The 23,516-nt window shown below is 35.5% G+C and overlaps 1 protein-coding gene across 1 annotated transcript in view; it reads right to left on the bottom strand.

Moving 5' to 3' along the window:
- The window catches only part of SEC24B (SEC24 homolog B, COPII coat complex component), a 39,126-nt gene extending 16,492 nt beyond the window's left edge, over nucleotides 1–22,634 (bottom strand). Inside the window, exons 1-9 of the mRNA XM_027677163.1 lie at nucleotides 22,616–22,634; nucleotides 20,975–21,682; nucleotides 14,499–14,684; nucleotides 9,150–9,254; nucleotides 6,078–6,158; nucleotides 4,596–4,777; nucleotides 2,786–2,970; nucleotides 1,565–1,667; nucleotides 588–714 (exon numbers count right to left, since the gene is read on the bottom strand). Coding sequence (XP_027532964.1) covers nucleotides 588–714; nucleotides 1,565–1,667; nucleotides 2,786–2,970; nucleotides 4,596–4,777; nucleotides 6,078–6,158; nucleotides 9,150–9,254; nucleotides 14,499–14,684; nucleotides 20,975–21,682; nucleotides 22,616–22,634 — 1,696 coding nt within the window. The remainder of the gene's footprint in view (nucleotides 1–587; nucleotides 715–1,564; nucleotides 1,668–2,785; nucleotides 2,971–4,595; nucleotides 4,778–6,077; nucleotides 6,159–9,149; nucleotides 9,255–14,498; nucleotides 14,685–20,974; nucleotides 21,683–22,615) is intronic.
- Nucleotides 22,635–23,516: the final 882 nt, after the last annotated feature.

The following is a 23,516-nucleotide window of genomic DNA, read 5'->3' on the forward strand; positions in this document are numbered from 1 at the left end:
ATTATATTTTTGTCAGTAAATAAAAAACATTATTGCAGCTACAAGCAAAGTAATGTGGACACATTTCAATTATCACAACAGGAAAAAATTCACATTAAGGATACATAAAATGAAGGAACACTTCAAAGATCTCGAAAAACATCCAAGTTAAGTAATCGGAAAGAAAAGAAAGTTTAGTTTAAATAGCACTATATCCCAACTATAAAACACCAATGCAAATAGAGCATTTCACACCAAGCAGCAATCTGTATTGCTTCTCATAACCCCTGGCCTGGACTGCAGACAGTAGCAGCTGTCATCATGTTTCTATTTGCATATTGCGACAGCAGTCAATTGAATAAGCTGAATTCATTATACAAGTAATCAGCCTTATATGAATACATTTTCTTCATCTCCCACAAGACTGCAAAACAATCTTTTGCTTCAAAAAAATGCATCTGACTTAAGATGTTTTTTAAAATCTCTGGATCATAAGAACACTGTCACTTTAATCTACATTTTAATCTAAAGTCTCTCTTGAACTGATACGATGCAAATGCTTGAAAGAGATACTACAAATGCAAGCATCTCCTGCTACAGAAACTTACCATCATTAACTCTATAGCACAGATTGCATTTCCACCTCCTTTGATCAATGAAGGAAACAAAAGGGTTGATATATGTCCTGCAGGATCTGCATCTTACTATTGTGCTTGATGTTATTACTGGTAATTGCTAAAAAGAAACAATGGAAAGCTGTCACAAAGGTATACGATACACTTCATGGAAATGTGCAGTACAATTCATAAAATCTTCATAAGACTACGTATTCTATCATCTTTCCTTTTAGCTTTTTAGTTTATTTTCATACAGAGTAATTATGATGCCTTAATAAAAATAACTTCCCCATTAAAATCAAAAGAAATAACATTTAATTATTGTCTCAATCTAATATCACAGTCAAAGATGTAGTAAGATTTTAAATTAAAGGACTTTAAATTAGAGCTACTATGGCAAAAAGAATTATGAAAGACAGGACCACTTTGAGTGACTAAATATGACAGATAGAAAACTTTACACAAAGAACACACATTTTATAAAAAGAAGTTATACCAGACAGTCATTCACCTTTTTACATAAATACTAATAAATGAAATGGTGAGGAGATGCTTAACAGTTATAAATACATCTTCAATCTTGTACTGTGCTTACTTCCTATTGAAAGCATTTATCAGGCCAGTAATACACTCAACATGAGCACAAGAGGGCTCTGTAAACACCTTTACAAGAGCTACCTGACAATTGTGAGCCCAGCACACAGAGCAGTAATTCACTGCTTCAGAGAACAACAGGCAAGCAAAGATTTCCAACAACAAGGAAAAACTTCTCCAAAGCTCCTCCCTTACGAAATTCAATACAGTAGCAATTTCAAGGCTTTTTTTCCCTCCCCCTAAGTCCCAAACAATTTTTTTGTACTTCTGTTAAATTAGGACTTTTAGTTCATTGTCATTTTTTGTTTGAATCAAAATAGGAAAAATGCATGTATTAAATACACACTCTAAAAAAAAAAAGTACGATACGTTACTGTTAGGTCCCTGAAGGGATGCAGCAACAAACCCAAAGGAAGCTTAGCTTTGTTTAACAAAGCCTGTGTCTGTGGAATATTTGTCAAGGTACATCGAAATGAGCTGAAAGGAAATAAAAACATTATATTGAAAATGAAATTTTAAGAGATGTTAAAAACATTGTGTTAACACCAGATTTTAAAGAACTTAGAAATTTAAGAAATCCTGCGTTTTACAAAGCTGATTTAATAAAAAACAAAATGCAAAGATTTAAAAAAAGGCCTCCTAAAGAAACAAAAAAAACACTCCCCAGTTTAGCAGTTCAGCAGCGCAAGTATACCAACACTAACTTGCAATAAAGAATCAGAACTACTTTAGGTACAACACTCAATGTAAAAATACGTATTTTTCTGTTCATTATAAAAATTTTTCCAATGAAGGAACTACAGAAGGAATATAGTATTTACTAGTTCTCAGAAAGCAATATTCACATAAGAAAATGGTAGAAAAGGATCCCAAATACTGAGTAGAGTCAAAATCTTTTCTTTTGTGTAACATGGAGGATGGACTTCAAGATAATTTAAGGGACACTAAGAAAACCCAATGCACAAATAGTGCTGTCCAAAGTGATCCATACTTAAGAATGATTTCTAGACTCTCAGCTTTCCGATTTCTGTTTTCTGGTGGGACTGTGTGTTGTCACCAGAGCAGTAAGGACACCGAATCACTTTGGGGCAACAAAGAATACTTATTTTGGAATTACAAATAAAATCTTTGGGGAATAGCACTTGCCGTTGTACCTGGCTGGACTTGGGATAGTTGATAACACTAATATTAATTAGAGGTGAAAGGATATATTATTCAATGTATTCAGGTATGATCATAATACTTTTCCGGAAAAAATCTCATGCAATATGACAAAAATATTCTACTGCATAACATTAAGGTGTTTATTAAAATATTTTTTTTTAAATGGATAAAACAAGGTGAAGATTAGGCAGACTTCTCAAAATATTAAGAAATAAGCTACATTCCCACTGCATATAATGTATTCTGATGGTAGGACAGTTTCAACATTTGTGTAAGGATGCAGAGGATAAACTTATTTTCAGGTGAAAGAGTTTTTATTAACTCATCACGACGATTTAAATTCAGGAGTCAGTTTAGACATTTTTTGACACGTTAAATAATTATTAGCTACTGAAAAACGTAAGATACTGTTCTAGACACAGTACACTTACTCTGGACTGCAGTTTAATTTCCTAAGATCAGAATTCAAGTTAGGCACAGGTGCTGGAACTGAAGACACTGGCAAAATATTTCTATCATGTGTAAGGTTTACTGGTCTCAAGCTTTCTGGCTGCTGAGAATGCTGTAGACTTAAGCCTCCTAAGGAAGAGGACAGTTGGTTCACACCTGGATATTGCTGAAAAAGGTAAAAGAGCATGACAAACAGGTAAACACACAATCATGTTTAAATAACAACCTTAAACCTTCTTGTAGTCCCCTTTCTTCCAGATACATATTGAAAAAAGATACAGCAGTAGTTAGTAACAAACCCAAACAAACAAGAAGAGGGTTGTATGCTAGAAATTTAAAAATGCTAAGACGAATGTGACATACCTTCTAAATATGTATCGTCGGACAAAATTCAAATTCATGACACAAATCAACACAGCAAGTCAGTCACACATAATCCTTCCATCTCTCCAGGCATAAGAGAACAAATTACTAGAAAGGCTGACACAATTTCCGTCCCTGTACCCTGCAATGTAACTTTTGTTGCAATGTAACTTTTCCAAGTTACAGACACTGCTTTTATATATTTATTTTTAAACTAGAACCATAGAAGAGGAGAAAAGGTTAGGTTGGAAGGCACCTTTGCAGTCTGGTAGTCTAATCCTTTGCTCAAACAAGGCTATCTTAAAAGTCAGCTTATGTTGTTTAAAAAAAACCTTGAAAGTTAGTTTAGACTTGTCCAGCTGGGTTTTGATAATATCTAAGGATTGACAATTTCACAGCACAATCTGTTCTAGTGCTTCCCCACTCCATTCCTGAAGAATTTTCTCTTTATGTGTCCAACCAGAATTCACTTGCTGCAACTGCTGTTCTTCTACTGTGCGCTCCTGAAAAGAGCCTACCTGCATCTCTTGTTATAGTGAAGATGAAGCCAATCCTTTCAATTTAAAAAAAAAACAACAAGGAATAATTTCTTCCAGGTCACATTTTACATTACCTCTGTAACAGTGAAAATGTTCCTGAATATTATACACAAAGTTATGGTACTACACTCAGATCACTAAGGAATGTGATCACCTACAACAGCAGTTTCACTCTATTTGCCAGCTGGCCCTTATTTCAGAAAGTAGGATTTGTAAATCAGTACAATTGTTTTTGTTGACCCCTCCACACATACAGTTCTCTGCACTCCTTCAGCATTTCTATTTTTCCTCAGTGTCTGTCTCTTCTTCAGATTTCACTGCACTCAGGTGATTGACATGTATGACAGCAGTCAGGTGACTGTACATAATTTCTTGGGTGTTTGGTGCTCTCTTTACCAGGAAAATAGAGCAGATGCAGTCAGCCTGCCCCATCACACACACAGCCAGCACAAGCTCTACAGAGCTCTTTTATGTTGACCCTATGCCATGCCTTGCTCATGAGGTCATTTAATGCTTGAGATCATAGCCTATAGCAGTGCTTGAATACATGCAGATCAAGTACTTCCTTATGCTTCGTCATGTTTTCCTATCAGTGACGTTCAGCTCTCTGAAACACCAAACCTTAAAACTGTGGATGTTGCTAATAACTGGTGAAACAAACTTGTTCAGTTTAACTACTTCGAGGCACACTTAAAATTATCATTCAAAAGCCTTCCAGTGAGTTTAGATCCAGAGCTACAACGCCAATATTATACTTAACATTTGTTGCCTCAGAAATTATAAAAATAAAAAAAGAAAATATGAAAATAAAAGGGGAAATACATCATGGAGAAAAAGGTTTTCCCAGGAAGTTACTTGATGAAGTAACTTTTCAATTAAAAATACAAACCTGTGGATAGTGCTGAAAACCAGGATGGTGTCCTGGATTACTGGGCTGCACAGGAGTAGGTGGTGTTGCATTTTGGTAGCCAGGCTGCAGTGCTGGATATCCATAACCAAAGGGCTTTGAAGCTTTTGATGTTTGCGGGACTGATGGAGCAGGAACTGGGCTGCTGGTCACAGAACGTGTATCTGAATGGACAAAAGAAATCGCACAGGTATTGAATATACTTACTATTTCCTTCTTAATTTAAATGTAAATTCCTAAATTTAATAATTTAATAACATTTAATAAAATAAATGCTTTACAAACAACATTTCCATTTGTAAGTGTTTTCATTACTCATCAAGTTATTTTTCTGCACTGAAAAAAGAAATTAGCAAGGAAGATTACTGCAATTGCACTGACAAAGATGACATATATGGGAAAATGACCACAGACTTATAGTTACTACTAACAAAATGTTGCTTTACAAAAAGAGGCAACCTGAAAGGAAAGTACTTCAATTGAATAAAAAAAACAACAACCTCTTAGAACTACATTTTATTACAACATATATATTTGATATAAACCACAAGAGACCATTCATGCTTAGTCTCTGCTCTACCACTTCTGAATACTGTCAAACATAAGGCTAAAATCATTCTATAATTCTACAATGACTTCATTAAAAGCTGTATCTACATTTAGAGAATAGTTTGGTCAGCTGAGCCTTATGTTTTCACAGTATTACAAGCGGTAGAGGAGAAACTATGCATAATTGGTCTCTTTTGCAGTTTATAACTCTGATGCAAGTTTCTCCTGTATATCCCTGCAGGATATACTTTTTTTTCTATAGGGATATAGAAAAAAAAGAGCCAGAGGGGTAGGCCCTCCAAATTAATCCAATTATCATTTAAAATACTGGCTAACATACTTTGAATAGCATCTTTTCCATTTGTTCATAATATGGTAGCTCTACAGATTTCAAGACCAAGGTAGTCAGCTAGCAAGTTCATTTAGAAACAACCTGACAGTTCTGATATCTTTAGAGCTAAAAATTAGCAAAATAGCAGCCATTTTCTTTAAATGAAGAAAAAGAGAAGAAAACCTAGTCCAAACATCTCTGCAAGCTGATATTGTTGGTCTCTCAAGACTTCCGTGGTGTGTGAGTCACTATTAGAAGCTCCTACTGTCAACACAATCAGGCATACAGTATGATCTAGAGAAAGATGCTGCTTTCACATTTAGCATGTTTTCAGTACTACCCTCAATTCTATAATGGAAAGTATGACATGATTCAGGGAATTTTTATTAAATGGTTATGTCAGCTTCAACATTCAAACTGTGAAGTGATTAAAAAAGGCACGTATGTTTTCTCTGATGATTTCCCTTATTCCTTTCATAGGCATATCCTTTCATCTGCTTGTTAACTAACAATAAACAACACCAGAAATAATTAAAAAACCACATTTAAGTATTTAAACAAACAATTCAAAATGAACAGCTTACCTGGATAGCCACCTCCTTCCAGGGCATCATAATTGTTCAGAACAGGAGAAGCACTGCTTGTAGTAGAGGAACTATCAAGTGCTGGGGGAAGAAAACAGTTTAGCTTTAGGTACTTCAGAAATGCCAAACTTTTGATAAATAACAGATTGAGAATTTTTTTCTTAAAATTTTGATAAGAAACTGTCAAGAAAGATCCTAGAAAACACCCCCACCACTTCAGTCCTAATATATGAAAACTATTACCACTGCAAAAAGGAGAGGGAAGAAGATATAATTAACAAGGTATTAAAAAACAAACAAGGACATACCCAACAAATAGCAAGAGAGATCGACGGGGAAAGGACAAAAACAATGAAAAAAGTTCTTTCTTGAAATAAATTTTTTTTCTATTAAACCAAAAGCTCTTTCTAGAGTACGTCAACTGAAGCCGTGCACATTTTTAAAATATCCATTCAGGACTTTCTTCACAACTGCAAACAGTTGAAGATTCCCATCATCTTCAGAGTGATTATGCACCATCCCCACCTTCAAGCCAAACTGTCAAGTATTTAATTCTTCCTTCCTTTCTGTCCTGTTGTAATTCACAGCTTGGTTTCCTTTCAATCTAAAGCTTCTGTTTTCCATTATCATTGACAAGAGGTCTCAGCTTCAGTCAGAATAAAGAATTACTTTTGGTTCAGCCAAAAGTAAAAGTAACTATGTAAAAGTAAGTACCAAAATTTAACTAGACAATATAAAAAAAGCACAATGAGCACATACATAGTTGTTAGTACTAAGGAGATTCTTACTGCTTACTTTTTAGTTTGACCTATGCATACATCTTCAATATTTTATTGTAAAACATTGCAAACGAAAGAATATTTGAAAACATCTCTTCCAATGCCATTTCAGACACATTTCCAAAGAAAAATGGCCGAGGAGATAAAATGTATCTGCTCCTTAAAGCACACCAAGTCATGAAGTATGACAGAAAGAGTCTATTTAAGAATTAAAATTTTTAAAAAAAGAGAATCACATGTATTATTTTTGTGGCAGAACAGACTTGAAAGATTCACTGATACTGTTCTACTCAGAAGGATCAACCACGACCACACATTCCATTGCAAAGCTGAAAGTATTTCAAGGGAGAACTTCAGCGGTGGGACATTTGAGATTCGATTGCCCTTCAACTGAGATTTCCAAGTAAAGAGACTCCTACCTATGAAACATAACATCACTGACATTTTGGACACAGCAATACCACGGCACCATCATGACGGTATAGATTATTTTTGAGCATTTCAAGCACTTATCTAAGAAACAGAAATGCTATTAAAATAATACCCCAATATTATTAAAAAAACCAATAACACTAACAATAATATATTATTTAAAATAAAATTTAACACTTAGTTTTCAGTTTACAATCTTAGTTTTCAGATTTTCCCTTTTTTTTTAAATCCTGGAGGATTTTATCTTTCTATTCTAGAAACTGAAGGAAACAGGATTCCTTACTTTGTTCCCTGAGCAGGAACTTTTAAAGTAGGGCTTTTAAAGCTTTGCTAAGTCCTACTACAGAAAAGCCAAAATATACCTTTGTTAGGTCAACAAAAAACTTGAGAAGCTACGCAATCATAAGCAACCAGATTTCCTACATCTATTTTTCATAAAACCACTGTGACAGTCTGAGCTAGAAACCTGTCTACTGAATCTGTTCAGGATTTAACATTAATTGCTGGTGACAGGATGCTTATTAATCAGGTAGCCTATGTATTGAACCTGGGTGCCCTTTCACTCTTTTCCATAAGATAAATTTAAATACAACGATACTGCCAAGGTTACAGGTTTTAGTGAAGCACAGAACTTGAGAGAGAAAGACGGTAGGGAGTATGAAACTTTGTTTAGGGAACAACATAATAAGAGAGGGGTTACAATTAATAGGAAAAAAAAAAACAATCGACATATCCTTTGACAGAAACCTTGGCATGGGAATCCAGCACACTGTTCTTAATTATGATTGGATGTCATAATTGTTTTGCTCCATTCTTCACAGAATTAGTATGAGTACACTAAGCTGTTTTCACAGTATTCTAGTTGATGATTTAATTATTTTAATAAAATTCTGAATAATATGGCACTTATTTTTTTCTGACTGGTTACAACATGAATTATAAGCTTACAGGAAAAGCTACAAAAGTTTGCTATTCCAAATCAATACTAAAAGCCAGCACACACAAACAGGAGTAGTATATCAACACAAGGTATGTGCTATTACTTCAATCTATCAACAAGGGTAGTAGTCTAATGCTTGTCTCAAAAAGCTTTTTCACTTATATAGACAGTAAAGACTTCTATAAGTTCAAAGAAAAAATGTTACCATAATTCAAGAAACTAAGGTGAGAGAAACATCAAACTCACAAAACCAAGCCATCTGACAAAACACAGGCAGAATCCTTGCAACCAAGTATGTCATATTTCAATCTATCAGGACAAACTTCTTCTTAAAAAGTTTGGGGTTTTTTTAAAGTTTTCCTACAAAGCAAGCAGATTAAAATTGAACCTATAAGCCTGACCATAGAGATATACCTTAGAAGAAGAAAAAAAAATCCAGCACAGATTAATTTACTGTCACATAAAGCACGTTTACTACCATTCAGTATTTACTTTACTACCTTAATTGTCAGAGTTCCCTATGCACAAAATGAGAAAAAAGGTAAACACTTGTTTAATGTACGGTATCTCGTTGCTTAACGTAAGTGATTATAAGTCTAAGTTCTACAGCTAGTTAAGAGTTTAAAACCCATTCCAAATCAAAATATTAAAAATGTGAGTCTTGCAAGTTGTGAATATTACTTTGTTAGATCAATAAAACATCAGATATCAATGTGACCAAAAAAAAGACCCATTTGTTGGCCACTGAACTCCTTTTCGTTTACTACACTAGTAACAGTTGGGAAATTTCTAGTTAACTTGATACATGATGAGTCAGAGTGATGTTTTGTCTTAAAGGAAGAAAAAGTTTCAGGGGATGGAAATATGGAGAGAACCTTGAGTAAGAAGAGAACAAGATACTGGTGTAAAGCTAAAGCCAACCTGCTTCCTCATCCTCCTCATCCTCTTCCTCATCATCTGAACTTGATGACAAGGGAGCTGGTGCAGAGCTAGCTTGATTATTAACATATCCACCATACTGCATGCCTGTGAAGTGGAAAGCACAAACATAAGAGTCAGACAGACAGGAAAGACAAGAAACGAAAGTCACAAATCATTGCATTAAAAGTGAGAGAAATTAGCTGTTCTACAGAAAATCGCAACATGCAAAAAGTTAAATCTACAACCCTAGAAGCAATTTTTAGTGGACTAGTTCAGAAAGGTATTAGTAGCACATGGAAGTTAACAGAAAACTTTATACGTGTGTATGTGCATGTGTATCAGGAAGTTAAACACAGACTTCCTATGTATCTATTTAATATCAGTTTGTCCACTGGAATACTTTCACAAATTAATACAAAGAAATGAGTGAGTTATTTCCAGATAAACTCGAATTATGTAATGAAAATGTTTAGTATTAACTTTTGCTTGGCACACCTGCCCCTTTTAAGACAAAAATACTTCATGCCGGAATTCTGAACACTGTCAGAAATGAATGAAATATACTGCTGTTGCCACATGCGAGAGTACAAACACACATACAGAGAGCGCAACACAATCAGTGAAAATTAAGCTAAGTAAACCTGAAAATTTGGTTTGTCTTATTTTTAAATTAGTGCCCAAATTCAGGTTTATAGACCCATATTTAAGCACCTAAATACACTATTCACTTCTAATATCTGGAGACAATGCAACAACAGTGAACTGCTGTCACCTTCAAAGCACAACCTATTATATTTTTTCGTGTTTTTTAATTTGTTTGCTTTTATAATATTTACTCTAAACATATGTGAACAATACACAAAAGCAACACATAAATATATCATTTTAAAACAGAGTAAAGCATGCAGCAATGGCCTATAATTTCCTACATGTTATTGATGCAATTTCAGCATCTCAAAGAAATCTTCAATTTCTCTTGTCACAAGGCAGGGTTACTAAGGATTTTAAATATGCTTGTAGTCAGACAGTGACATCCTAAAAAAATGCAAGTGATCACTGTTTGTCTCTTAGCAATCTAATGGATTGCTATGGCAAAAAATATCCTAATTCTTCAAAACTCTTCAAGATTTTTCAGATTCTTAGGAGTTTGAGGTTTTTTTCCCCTGTAAAGCACTGTGGCATCACTGAGTAGAATTCTTGATTTTAATACTATAAAGCACTAGAGAAGTGTCATGTTATGCATAATCTGAAACCATCCTGGTAAATAACAATATCCCAATCCACCACTTAAATCAACTATATCAACCTTTATTTTGTTTAAACTGTGGGCTATAAATGCTGTTGGGTTCATGGCTTTTTTTGAAAGGGTTAGCAAATGAACCCAAGAGTAGCACTTCAATTTCACTTAAGAAAAGAAAAAAACCATAAAAAAACAACAGAACCAAGGTGAAGAGTATCTATTCAAACACCTGAAGTAAAAAGAAAAGAAAGCAGAACTATACAACAACATTCTTGAGAAGCTGAACTTTCATAGAGAAGTTAGTGCAAGAAAAGAATGACATACTCCTTTATCTACTACATTAATACTCATACAATTCCAATAAAGTTCTTCCATAATTCAAGTAGTCACAATGGTGAAGGCAAAATCATCTCAAGTGGAACTGAGGACATAGAGTGTTTCAGTTTTTCCATACTGCTAAAACACAGGAATAATTTGACTGATTTCTAGTCCCATCTATTATGAAGTTTACTGGATGCACTTGATAAGAAGAATATAAGAAAATCATTCTCTGTGCAAAAACAGACTACAGCTAAGGAGACTATGTCTTTTCTCAGGTCTGGGAGAGCTACCAAGGAATAAGACAGAACAACTGTATTATTGTGAAGGAGAAAAAAAACAAGTGAAAGTAATTAGCATGCAAGTAAAAGGGAAAAAAAGTCAGGATGACAAGAAGAAATGGAGTGTAACAGAGAGAGCCAAAGTAAAAGAAGATGCACACAGCATGAGGGTGCAAAGACAGATCTCTAATAAATATCACTCACATAGATAGGAAGGAGAAAGAAAGGATATCTACCTGGAAAGTGCATGACAATGCAAAAATTCCAAGCATGCGCAGATGAGAGAAAAGGACTGAATTAGTCATTCTACTCATGTTACTTTTAAGTCTTCAGACTATTTCTTTGAAAAAACCAAAACAACCTTCTATTCCTAAAACTCCCCTTTTTCCAGTTACTGTACGCTAACATAAAGGATGCAGCATGTGTTCAGAAAGAATACAGAAAAAAAAGAGATTAAAAATACATGCTAGTGACACAGAAGCTTAGGAATCATGAACTATGTCACTGTGATTCCTCTGGAGGCATGGATGGTTTATCAGCCTTACGAGTTTGCGTAGATTTATTTTTATTGCCAACAGTACCACAGTTTTCTGTCTTTAGGATACTCCTATGTTGTGCTAGTACAGCATGTCCAGAAAAAAAAACAACCCTGAGTTTAAAAAGTCATTCTCAGGTGGAGAGGATGACCCATTCTAGTTCACTGCCCAGCAATGCTACCAATAGGTCAACACAGGGGACAAAACAAATTGAAGGGCAAAATGGGTGGCTGCAGACAGCAGTTCTAAGTGCCATCATGTGCCTAATCATATTTTCTGTTGTGACAACTCAGTTCTGCTTAGTATCTTTTACATATTTGCCAATAATGTTAAAATCTCCCACTTTTAAAACCTCAAAAGCTAATTTTGAAACCATTATTTATTTTGAGTCAGGTTATTCCACAAATCTGGCTCAAAATGCAACCACATAATTTAAATCATCACAAATTTCTTGGACTGGAAATTTCTAAACCCTGTGACCACTGTACCTGTAATATAACAATATTGCACTCTAAGCCTTTATCCCACTACAATTTACAGACACATAGAAATATAGGTGGGAGGACACAGAAGATAAAGTGGCATAATGACTTATTTGCCTATGAAATAACCCAACTATTTACGTATTTAAAGTTCAGTCACCCATGTCACAGAAGACTTTAAAACATAAAGTGCACATTTTATATGGTTTAAGTTTCCTAATGGAGGCCCCACCAAAAACAACAAATGAAATAACTACATGCAAATACAAATTATATTCTGAAGTTCTTTAACTGTCTCTACTCATAGCCATCATATTTTCAACCAATTTACTACAGCATTAAGATCTTAATATTAGAAATAGTAGTTATTACAAAATGAGCCCTCCTCTTCTCTGTTCTTAAACTCTTTGTTTTAGATTAGTTTCATTTACCCATCAGCTCCATTCTCCAACATAAAACCTGAGGAAGTCTACAAATAACATCCAGAGAGGACACAAAATCTCAAAGTTTATGTCTGCGATGCTGTTTTCAAGTAAATTAGTTTATTTGCATTAAATTTGTATGCATAGTTATGTAAGATTAAACAGGTTTTAATACATTTTAAGGTTTCTGACCTGTTAGGACACAGCCAAGTAAACAACTAGAATTTTTAAATTCTGTATAGGAATGTGCTGATAGGAGCCTAAAATAATGAAATCCACTTTAAAAATTAACTCCAACTGGTTTTTCAGAATGCTTTCATGCAGACAACAGTATTCTATAGTAATTAAAAAAAAAAAATCAGTCTATCTAATCTCTTCATGAGAAACACACTTCGAATTCTAACCCAGAAAAATATTCAGTATGTGTGTTCTATTTTTTCAGTACGTTTATTTCCACAAATAAATTTACCTTGTTTAACTGCTGTTTAAAAAGTATTACAAGAGCACAGTATGTATTTCAGACTCCTCAAATGAAACTAAGGAAGAGTCTGAAGTCTTCCAATGCTCATAAAAACATACGTAAACATAGAAAGATACGTGTGCAATGGCATGTAAACGGATTTATTATTGATTAAACTGATGTAAATAAAACTAGATCAATACAAACTCCTGACAACTTATCTTTATAATGCCGACATATTGTTGGTTTTAAAGTGTGCTCATTCAGCTATGTTGCATTAACCTTCACTTAAATGGAAGCATTTGAACTTAGTGAAGAATTCAGCAGTGACCGCAGTGATTTGTAGTTACTGTACCAGGTGTTCACACATTTTACAGGAATCACTGCAAGAACATACACATTGCATGTCAAGGCAATCACAGTTAAACAGCTAAAATCCTTTTTCTCATTAGAAACACGGTTTGCTATTTCTTTGGAAGATGAAGCAATATATTTTTTCTAGCAAGCAGATCTACAACACAAATTCTACCTATCACCAAAATCAATCATAAAACTGTGCAAGAACCACAGTTCCAAAATTTGATTTATTTTCCTTAGAATGGTACACTGTACATAGGACTTTATAGCAATGAACAATTATTTTTTTTGCCTGTAAGATATACAGTGATGATTCACGGACAACTTATATTCTCCATTCCACCAGAAAAAGAAGGAAATGGAATAAAAGGGGTAATTTAGATATTTATGTCAGAGGATTTTGAAATTTAAGAATAAAAAATATGCTGTGACAATCACACACCGTACTTCTGAGAATTATTTTGAACATTAGACATATCACATTTTTCTGGATAAAATTAATGCCCACTTCCACCTCTCACACAGAGTTCTTTACCCATAAGAATTTCAAATTCTGAAATTACCAAGAGAAAACATGGACAAAAATTGTGCAGTAAATTAGATTTGGAATACCAGATAGAGAAACATATAACAATCAAGAGGCAAGTCAAAACATCAGTCTAAAATTAAAATGACTGAAGAAGGGTCAACACCCAACTGATTCTTTGTCAAGACGATACCAACATCAGAATAGGAAGGAGCTTGTACAAAAACTCGGTTTTCCCACAAGAACTCTTGCAGCATCTTTTATTCCATAGCTGTAACTGCCCATGAAAACAATTTTATCAGTTTGAACTTAATACTCAAACTCGCTGTTTCCTGGTGCAAATTGCTAATTTACACTTCATTGTTCAATACAGACTAATTACTAAAGCTACTTTTAAGACCACCTTCTAAGAAGTTAAAGTAACGAGCAGCTTTTTAGAAGAAGAAGGGAACTAAAGAATGGTTTTTTGAGCAGGAGTCATGTGAGACTGCCAACAAGACAAACAAGCCAAAGACAACATATGGACAAAGAACATCAAACACAAGTGCTAAGAGAAGCTAGAACCAATGTGACATAAAACAAGAACACTAAGGGAGCCTGATGAGAAGCAAGAGATGTGCTCCAGTCAGACAAATACAGGAAAGCAGCAATAAAACTTCCAGCATTCACGTGTGCATATGGAACAGAGCAGAAGTCTGTACTTTAACTTCCCATGCCCATTTAGTACCTTCCTGAAGGGTCAGCTCTGGTGACTGTGTAACAGATGGTGAAGATGATGGCTGTGAAGAAAGGTTTGGAGCAGGTGACCTTACTGATGAGACCACAGCAGAGGAAGCAGATGTTCCAACTCCAGGCTTGGTAAATGAAACATTCTGGCTCAGTGAGTGCACGGGCTGTGAAGAATCAATGCCACCTGAAAACGACAGCAGAAAGCAGGAACCCTTTGTATGTACTTGCACACACAATTACACAACACAAGCAATCACATTCGATTTCACAGTAACTACAAAAAACAATACAGTACTTCAAAGAGAGATGCCTTCAAACAATATATATGGACAGGTTGATTGCTTTTAAAAATTAAATACCTGTAATGCTAAAACTCCGTTATAATGAACAAACTGCTCTGTCAACTAACAGCAAAAAGGAAAGCATGATGTAGTAAGATCCAGACTAAGCAGAAGCTAATTTTTGATACATCCCCACAACTCTATGCTTTTACAAGTTACTCTTCCCAGTTAAGCAGAATGTAGTCTATCTGAAATAACTCCCCCTCAACATCCCTCCCACAGGCAGAAAACTTCAAAGTCTGTTGTGCAGTAGACCAGTACTCTGCCTCCTTTGCACTGCTGGCACTTTGCAACTTTGGCACTCAATAATTATGAGACCCGTATTCCAAGCAGTCTGTTTCAGTCAACCCTGAGTACTCCACAGAACTTCTGATGTGTTTTAGATATCTGGACTAGAGATAATCTGCTTAAAAAAAAGTCAGATTAATGCTTTGAGAGATTTGACACAGTTTGGTTGAAACTCCTATCAGGTAAGGACAACATAACTTCTTAAAGGTAGCTCTTAACTAAGGGTCGTTCTTTGCTTAGCAACTGAAAAAATTCATATTATGTGATTCTTTCTAGAAAAACTGACAGACCAAGCTGTTAAAAATAAGAACAGAAAGGAAATGGTTTGACCTATAATACTCAGTAAACAGACACAGAAATTAAGCAAGAACAAAATTCACCATGTACTCATTAAAGTTACAGAATTCACTAGAGGACACACAGGTAATATTAACTTTGCTTCCTCTGCACATAGAGCTGTGTAGTTCATCGAGTCCCTGACTTTTCCTTTAGTAATGAAGGTGACATCTGGAAGAACTTTATGGGCAGGTTGAGGTTGTTGAAGTTTCTTTTAGAGGGTGAAGAGGTGGCTTAAAATGATCGTTCTGTTTTTCTCGTTTACAGTCAAAATTAACAGCAAACATTTTCACTATCTTAATGGAACTTTTATATATTTTGCAATTTTCAAATACAATGCCAAGCACACATGCAGTCTTTTCACAAGTGTTATCAAAATCAAAATTATGTATTTTCCCAACATACATACAATTTTCTATGAAATGTATTTTTTAATTGCAATGTACTTGCTATAACCTCTGTTTCTACACATTGTCTTGCAGATTTCCAATGGCAGCATCAGCACCTGTCAGCAGAAATGTTCTTATTAGAGTGACTACATAGCTTTCTCAAGCAAGATATGCAATTAAAACAAGGGAATTACTTTGCCACATTAACGTGCTTACCCAGGTTTTGTAGCAGAGAGTTTTCTGTAAGGTTACAGTATTTTCCATACTTCAAGTCAATAGAGCAGTGCTTGCAGCACTGCTGTAAACAATGATAAATGCTACAATGTCAGTGTCACCCGTTCAAAGCCAAATAATAACTTCCTGCCTAATACTATTATCTATTCTCAAACAAAGGTTATCCAATATTCTTCAAAAGTACATGGATCTTTAAATGTATTGTAAAAAAAAGCTTTTAAACTTCAAGCAAAAAAATGTATTCTTTTCTTTGTACAAAAATCCAACCTGCAAAATTACATGTTAAACCGTATTTGAAAACTCTGAAGTTTTTGAAAGCCATAAGTAACCAAGGAAACACTTGGACAAAGTTAGTACTTAAAAATACATTGTTGGTAACTATCATCACATGAAATAATCTATGGTTAGAGAAATTACACTATCAATTTTTTTCCTCTGGGCAGTAAGATGATTGCATGTAAGTCTGTCATATATAAGTACTGATCAATTTAGGATGCCTTATTTTAGCTCAAGACAAAGCTAGACTGAACACCAGTTTAGAGTACAAGTTTCCCATCAGCTTATCCAGGACAAACACAATCAGGCCATAAAATATTCCCATCAGCTGATACCATGAGAAGTCAAGGAGTTTTGTCAGGCTGTGATAAATATAAAATCCATTCTCAGTGACACAGTATTTTTTGTTTTTCACATTCAACTCCTCTCCCCTTCAACGTGCAGTTATGTTTTCCCCTCATGCCTCTCAACCATTAACATCTCTTGCACTAATAATGATCAAGTATAAATATCTACAGCTAAAAGCTATGTTACAGAAAGAATCTGCAAAACTGGGCAAATTAGCAGTGCAATTTGTCATTTTTCCCTATACATCATCACAAAGTTGTTATTTAATTTCTCACATGAGACCTACAGGTCATAGCTAAAAAGCTTATCACCACAGTATCTTCTCAAATTTTCAGAAGAGATGCAAGAGTCATCCTTTTTGAGTTGCTCCAGTTGCAGTCTTGATTTCCTGCACCCAACATAACATACAATTTCTAGTGAGAGAGGTACCACCTTCCTGCAGCTTGTTTTTTAACAGCATCTTATTTCCCTGACTTTACTCTGTACTGGCTGCAGTCCTTCCCCTTTTTTCAACCACACCTGTATTAGCAGATTTACAGGATTACAGCCTGCATTTCTATGGAACTGGGGCAGCAAGGACTTTACATCCTGCTCTGACATAACGGGAAGTATGTGCATGAGATAATGAAATTAAGAGCGTCTCCTGCTCAAGCAGACTGTCCGTGCCAGGATGCAAAGAAACCCATACCAGGCACCTGCAGGAGGAGTTCTCCATCTCCCTCTCCTCAGGGAGGAGTCCAGTAAAATTTAGGCATTCTGGCTGATATCCATGCTGACTTGGAAAGCACCAAGATTAAGCAAAGTGCACCGATTTTAGCTGAAAGAAGCTGGAAAAACATTAAAGAAAGCTACTGACCTAGAAAGCCAAAAAGCCTAAATAATACAAAGTATGTTATTTACACAGCGTAACAACAGTCCCGGACAGATTGTTACCAACACTGTTCTGCTGAAATACAGAATTTAAAGCTAGAGGAGGATGATTCCACAGGATGATACTAGTTTAAACCTCCAAGGAAGAGAAAAATCTCAAATTAGAGATATTTATATTCTACTTTATACTTCCTAAAGCAAAGAAAATTATCCTCACTGGCTATTACTCCTCAAAAGCAGTCAAATTCCAGGAAAAAAAAATCATCTTAAAATAAATTAATTTTCTTCTAGTGAAATCTCCGCAAGCTTCACTGAAAATACTTCAGCTATTTCAGACAAAGTTTTAGAAAAAGATTTTGTTGCAGTTGTATGTCCTTAGTATGTGACACACAGCAGTTCAGGGGTTTGATCGTAGCAGATTCAGCATTTTGGGGGCTTTGCAAGGCCATACATAAAACTGGATTAATAAAGCAACAAAATGAAGTCCAATGCTCACAACATTTTTGATTCAGGTAAAATATAATTCGGCAATCAAACAAATTCTGAAAAACTCTTGCCAGCCTAAGTTTCCTAAGTAAGTCCTGTTTGAACACACAGATTTTATTAAAAGCACATCATTCTTCTACATAAAGAAAGTTTCATTCTCATCACAGATGACAGTGCTTACTGATTGCACAAAACTGCTACTGAAAAATAGCTTAAGACAGTAGTATTCTGACTGACAGTCCTCCCATGATTTGTTTATTTATAATTCAAGGCTTGTAAGGGGTAATCTTCCACAGCATAGAAGAAATGATGGCAAACTGTTTTTTTGGCACCCTGATTAACAGTAGGATACTGTATCAAAATTTCTTCACACAAACAGTCACAGACAGTACATTTATGAATTTCAGTGTAACTTTTCTTTTTTTCCAAGTAATTTTCTAAAAATTGCACACAGAACAGACAGTAACTGTTTTTCATCATTGTTTCCTTCCTGGAGAACAGCAGGGAGGATGAAATATTCAGAAAAATTCCTTCTGACAAATCATTCATGATTTCTTTATGTTCCTTGTGTATTGAACTCGGACACTTTCCAAGGATGTACAAGAACTGGCAAATAATTTTCAAGATCTAACTCCTTTTTTTTTAAAGGCTGCAAACAATTAGAATACTATATATAAAATTACTCCACCCGAGAACAATAAGACTGCACTGGGAAATACTGAAGTCAGATATCATGGGAGGCAGTTTGTTTAGCCATAGACAAATGGTTTAAAAGAGTTTCAAGTGTTTAAAATGTAGTAATAAACCTGCCCAGCTCTTCCGTCAGCCTAGCTATCAGTTGCTGTCTTTACTTGTTCTTTCACAGTCAGTAAATACAGAATCATTTGTGTGCTGAAGCTGCACCAGGATTCAGAGGGAAGAGATAAAAAATTATTTTTCCAGATAAATCAGTTCCACAATCCAGACCACTGTGCAAGCTTTTATGTCCACACAGGCATGCTTGCATCAGCAGCTTTACAAGCTCAGAAAGAGTCTGAGTGTGGTTTAACTATTGATGCCCATGGCCTGGCAAACAAACCGAATACTGCAGTGTTATTCAAGTAAAACAAACAGTGGGTCAGTGTTTATTTTCATAACTACAAAGTGTGTATCCATTACACACCACTAACACAGCCAATTCTATCATTAATTCTTTGAAATTCAAGTGTAATATTACTACATTTTCTTGAGGCCATGCACTAACTCAATCACCCACTCAAAAGCAGCACTGAGTGGTTCAGAAATAAGACTATTTATTGCTCATATTTCTCTTCACGGTCTGATCAGCTCCACTGTTCCACCTTTAAAACAGTTGCTCCTTAAGAAAAATATTGCTATGAACAAATCATGGATTTCAAAACACCTCCAAAGGAAATAAAATTAATAAGCATTGAAATTATAAAGTTCTGTAAATGAAACACTAACAGTTTGAACAAACAGTAAGTTGTTTTCATATATCTACTGCAAATTGTACTATTCTGGAATTATATCTGCATTCTGTGAAGCCCAGCTGCAGACTCTGCATTCAAAGATTCAATTTTTTTGGCCAGAGTTTTAAATCTTCTGTCCTTGAAAGAATTCATTTTTATGCTCAATAATGAAATGCCACTAACTTCAGAAGCTCTTCAAGGAGCTCCCTATTTTTCTTTTTTAATCCATGTTTTGTTTCATGGTTTTAAAATATTGAAGAAAATCAGAGCCCCTCATCAAGACAGAATTCAAATCTACTAGTATTCAAAGTAATAAAACTGAGCTAAGGATGACACTCTACATCTTAGTCTGGGGCAGGAGAAAGCAATATTGAAACCAAATTCCAGCTATGGATGAGCTTGATTCAAGCTTAACTGCTTTCCAGACAAAGATTTACCATCATCAAGGCCATGTTCTTTCCTAAGTCTTTGGTCTTAGAAAACCTCAGCTACAAGAACTCCTAAAATAATTTCAGTGTTACACTATAATCTGAAATATGTAGCACAAAAAGGAAACATTCTACAATTAGCAAGCCATAGTCTGGCACAGTATAGAAGTCAAAACTGCATGAAGTCAGAAAATTCCTAGTGTAGAAAGAAAACAAGATTCTTCCTGCACATGCTCTTGCTCTCTCAGTTGCAGACCAAGATGTTTCAATGTGGAGGCACTCCCACATCTCTGTTCTTTTCCATGCTTCCTACTAAGTACTACCTACCTCATGAACTTGTACTAAGTTTTCCTATAAACAGAAGCAAGGGTTGAACGTACTTGCCCTCAGCTGACACCTTCACAACTTCATTCTCTATAGCATCTCTCTATTCACCCATACTAATACCATTAAGTTGTTGCTTAGAACACTCAGGTAAAATTCCTCGTTCAAATGCTTATCAAAAATATTAATTAAAAAAAAAACCCAATTGCCTCCAAACCCATGTAGGGTTCCACTTTTTTCTGAACTTTGTGAAAAATGCATGTGTGTTCACTTGGGCAAAATTTAAAGGAACAACTTAAATCATGACTTTAAAAAATTCTCTAGCCAGAAAAGGAAAAAAAGTATCTTTGTGATTGACATATTTCAGAAATTACATATTCATTCACAACTGCATGAAAAAACTCCCTTACGAGGCCACTCACATGAAAAACACACCAATAAACTAAAACCATCCTCTAAATAGTGTATCTATCTAAATTCTGTATCTCTCAATAGAAACATGTAGCTGCTATTGTGAGGACTGAGGCAACCAAATCAGAAAAGCTTCAAGAATGAATAAGGACAAAACTCAAAATTACAATACAGAATTTCACATAGTGAACAAGAACAAGCCAACAAAAGCACATGATTACTAATGTCTCCCAGACAAATCTGGAAGTTCACTATCCTTCAAATAATACAATACCTGTTTTTATTTGGTTGTTTACTTTTGCAACGGATCCAGTGGGATTCCTGCAGAGGTTGTCTTGAGCAGACTGGGCAGATGAAATAGTTGATAATGTTGTATTATATCCCACAGGAACATGCTGTTGAAGGGAATGAGGTACAGATGTACTCTGGCTAGAAAAAGCATTTGTCTCTTTGAACTGTCCAACAGCAGGTAGACTCTGAGAGGTAAATGTCTGCCCATAGGCACTGCCAGCAGCCGCAGGAGGATAGGAAACATTAGGATACATGGCACCAGAAACTACGGGCATGGCGTAGTGATCAGAATTAAGGGGAAATCCCTGAGATGCAACCGAAGAGCTGACAGAAGTGCTGTAGTGATTATCAAATGCTGAATATGACTGCTGACCACTCATATGTAAGTAAGATGCAGATGATATTGCTCCTTGAACAGGTCCATCACTTGACCCCCCTATATGGGGAGGAGTTTTGTTGTACAGCTGTTGCGATCCCTGTGCATTCAACACGTTGCCACCCACAGAAGGTGTCATAACATTTTGTGCTGGTGCTGAATAGTAACCAGGGTAGTAACCGGCTCTATACTGATGATCCAGATGTGAAGCAGCAGCTTTATTGGGCACTTGGGAATAGTGTCCTGAAGGCGCACTGTAGTTTGGAGGATGTGAACCATAGCCAGGGGGAAACTGCATCTGACTCTGCACAGGACCTGAAAGAAGAGAAAATATCACATGCATTAAAGGTGCATCAGCTAGTAGTGCCAATGGACTCTGTACTTGAACTAACAAACAATTGGTTTCTCCTACTTTTCTGTTACTATTTTTGAGATCAATTCCCATCAGCAGCAAGAGAACAAACCAAGTATAATGCACGCAAATACAATATTTGAAATAATTTGCAAACACACACAGAAGTAGCAGTAGAATGGATTGCTTCCATTTGCAAAGGAGGTTTCCACGCCAAGATTGTTTGCCTCCTGCTTGTATTTTTAATATTTTTAGGAGTTTAAAGCACACATGAGTATAAATCCCACAAAGACCTCACTAAGACAGATGAGCCCAATATATGAAAAATTATATTTCTGATTTGGTCCTTTGAAACAAGTTTTACAATTACAGATGGTAGATTACTCCCTTTATTTGAAGTGAGTTTTTTGTCCATTTGATTATAAAGAATATGAGCAGAAAGTAATTTTTGTACTGCAATTAGTAGCTGAAGCTACTAATGATGATTAGATAATTGGACAGTTTTCAACACTGGCAATCGGGATGCATCTTTGGTATAATTTTGAAATCTGATTAACTGCCCAATCTGTCATGATGTCTCAGGTAATCCACTTTCCTCCTTAAACACCTGACAAATATCTCAAAAAACTCCATGAAAGAAGCTGAAAATCTTAGCTGCATACAGAAGGTGTACTTCTAAAACATCATCTCTTTAATGAAAGCCGTGAACCTCTCCTGCTACAGACAAATGAATACTTTACATAATGTTATAATATATAATTACATTGACATTAACAGGTGAACCCCAAAAGCCTTATTATTTTTTAAGGGAGGGGGGAGCCACCACACAAAAAGCTCCAAACCCCCACAAAAAAAGCAGCAGTGCTATGGCTATACCGCTGTGTGAATTAGTAAACCTTTGCTTGCTACTGTCATGTTTGGTTTTTACATCCACACGTTCCCTCAGCTGAATAATCTAGCCATCTGCCTCATACCCTACCTGCACGCAGGCTATGTGTCCTACAGCACCAATTTCCTTTCTATCCAAGAACACCTGTTAGCTTTCTGAAAGTTTTAACATCCCTTTATCCACCTCCAGAGAAGGCTCCCACAGCTTCCTCACATGTCCTTTAGCGATGGAGAGGGGGCAGCACCGCTGTCCCTTGTCAACTGCCGGCAAACAAACCAGTAAATCCAGCCACTGCTGAGCTATCCCAACAGCTCAGTCACCGAATTGATGTCTACTCCTTCATTCACCCAGCTTCCCATTTCCACAAAATATTCAGGGATTTCCTATCTTTCACATCTCTATTCTCTTTATTAAATTTAATGAAACTATGCAAAAGATCCAAAGTCAAAGATTTCAGTACAGGATCAAACTGAGAATGTTGTAAGAGAGAAAGAAAAAATAATAAAATACACACAAGAAGTTAACTTAAAAAACCCAACAACACCTCTAAGTTATACTAAACCTAAAGTCTCCAAGAATCTCAAATGGACTTGGTCATTGAACCAGGCAAAACTTACTAATAACAAAACATCCTTTTTAATACCATCGTATGCACAACAGGTCACTTGCTTTCTGCAAAAAGCAGACCCTCTTTCATCACACTGTAGGAAACACAAGGCTTTAAGTGAAAAATTCACATTTTATGAAATTAAACATTCAAACATCCAAGAGGATGCACTAGTATTTTCCTTTAGCCAATACAGAAATAGCTCGAGTCACTTCAGTATTTTGCACTTAAACTCCATTATAATGATGTAAAATTAAATTTCAAAAGCAATGATAATCTTCTTTATGAAATTTAGTTTCTA

This window comes from Neopelma chrysocephalum, unplaced genomic scaffold (genome assembly GCF_003984885.1).
Source record: "Neopelma chrysocephalum unplaced genomic scaffold, ASM398488v2 Primary Assembly neopelma1_42b, whole genome shotgun sequence".
Classification (NCBI taxonomy): Eukaryota; Metazoa; Chordata; class Aves; order Passeriformes; family Pipridae; genus Neopelma; species Neopelma chrysocephalum.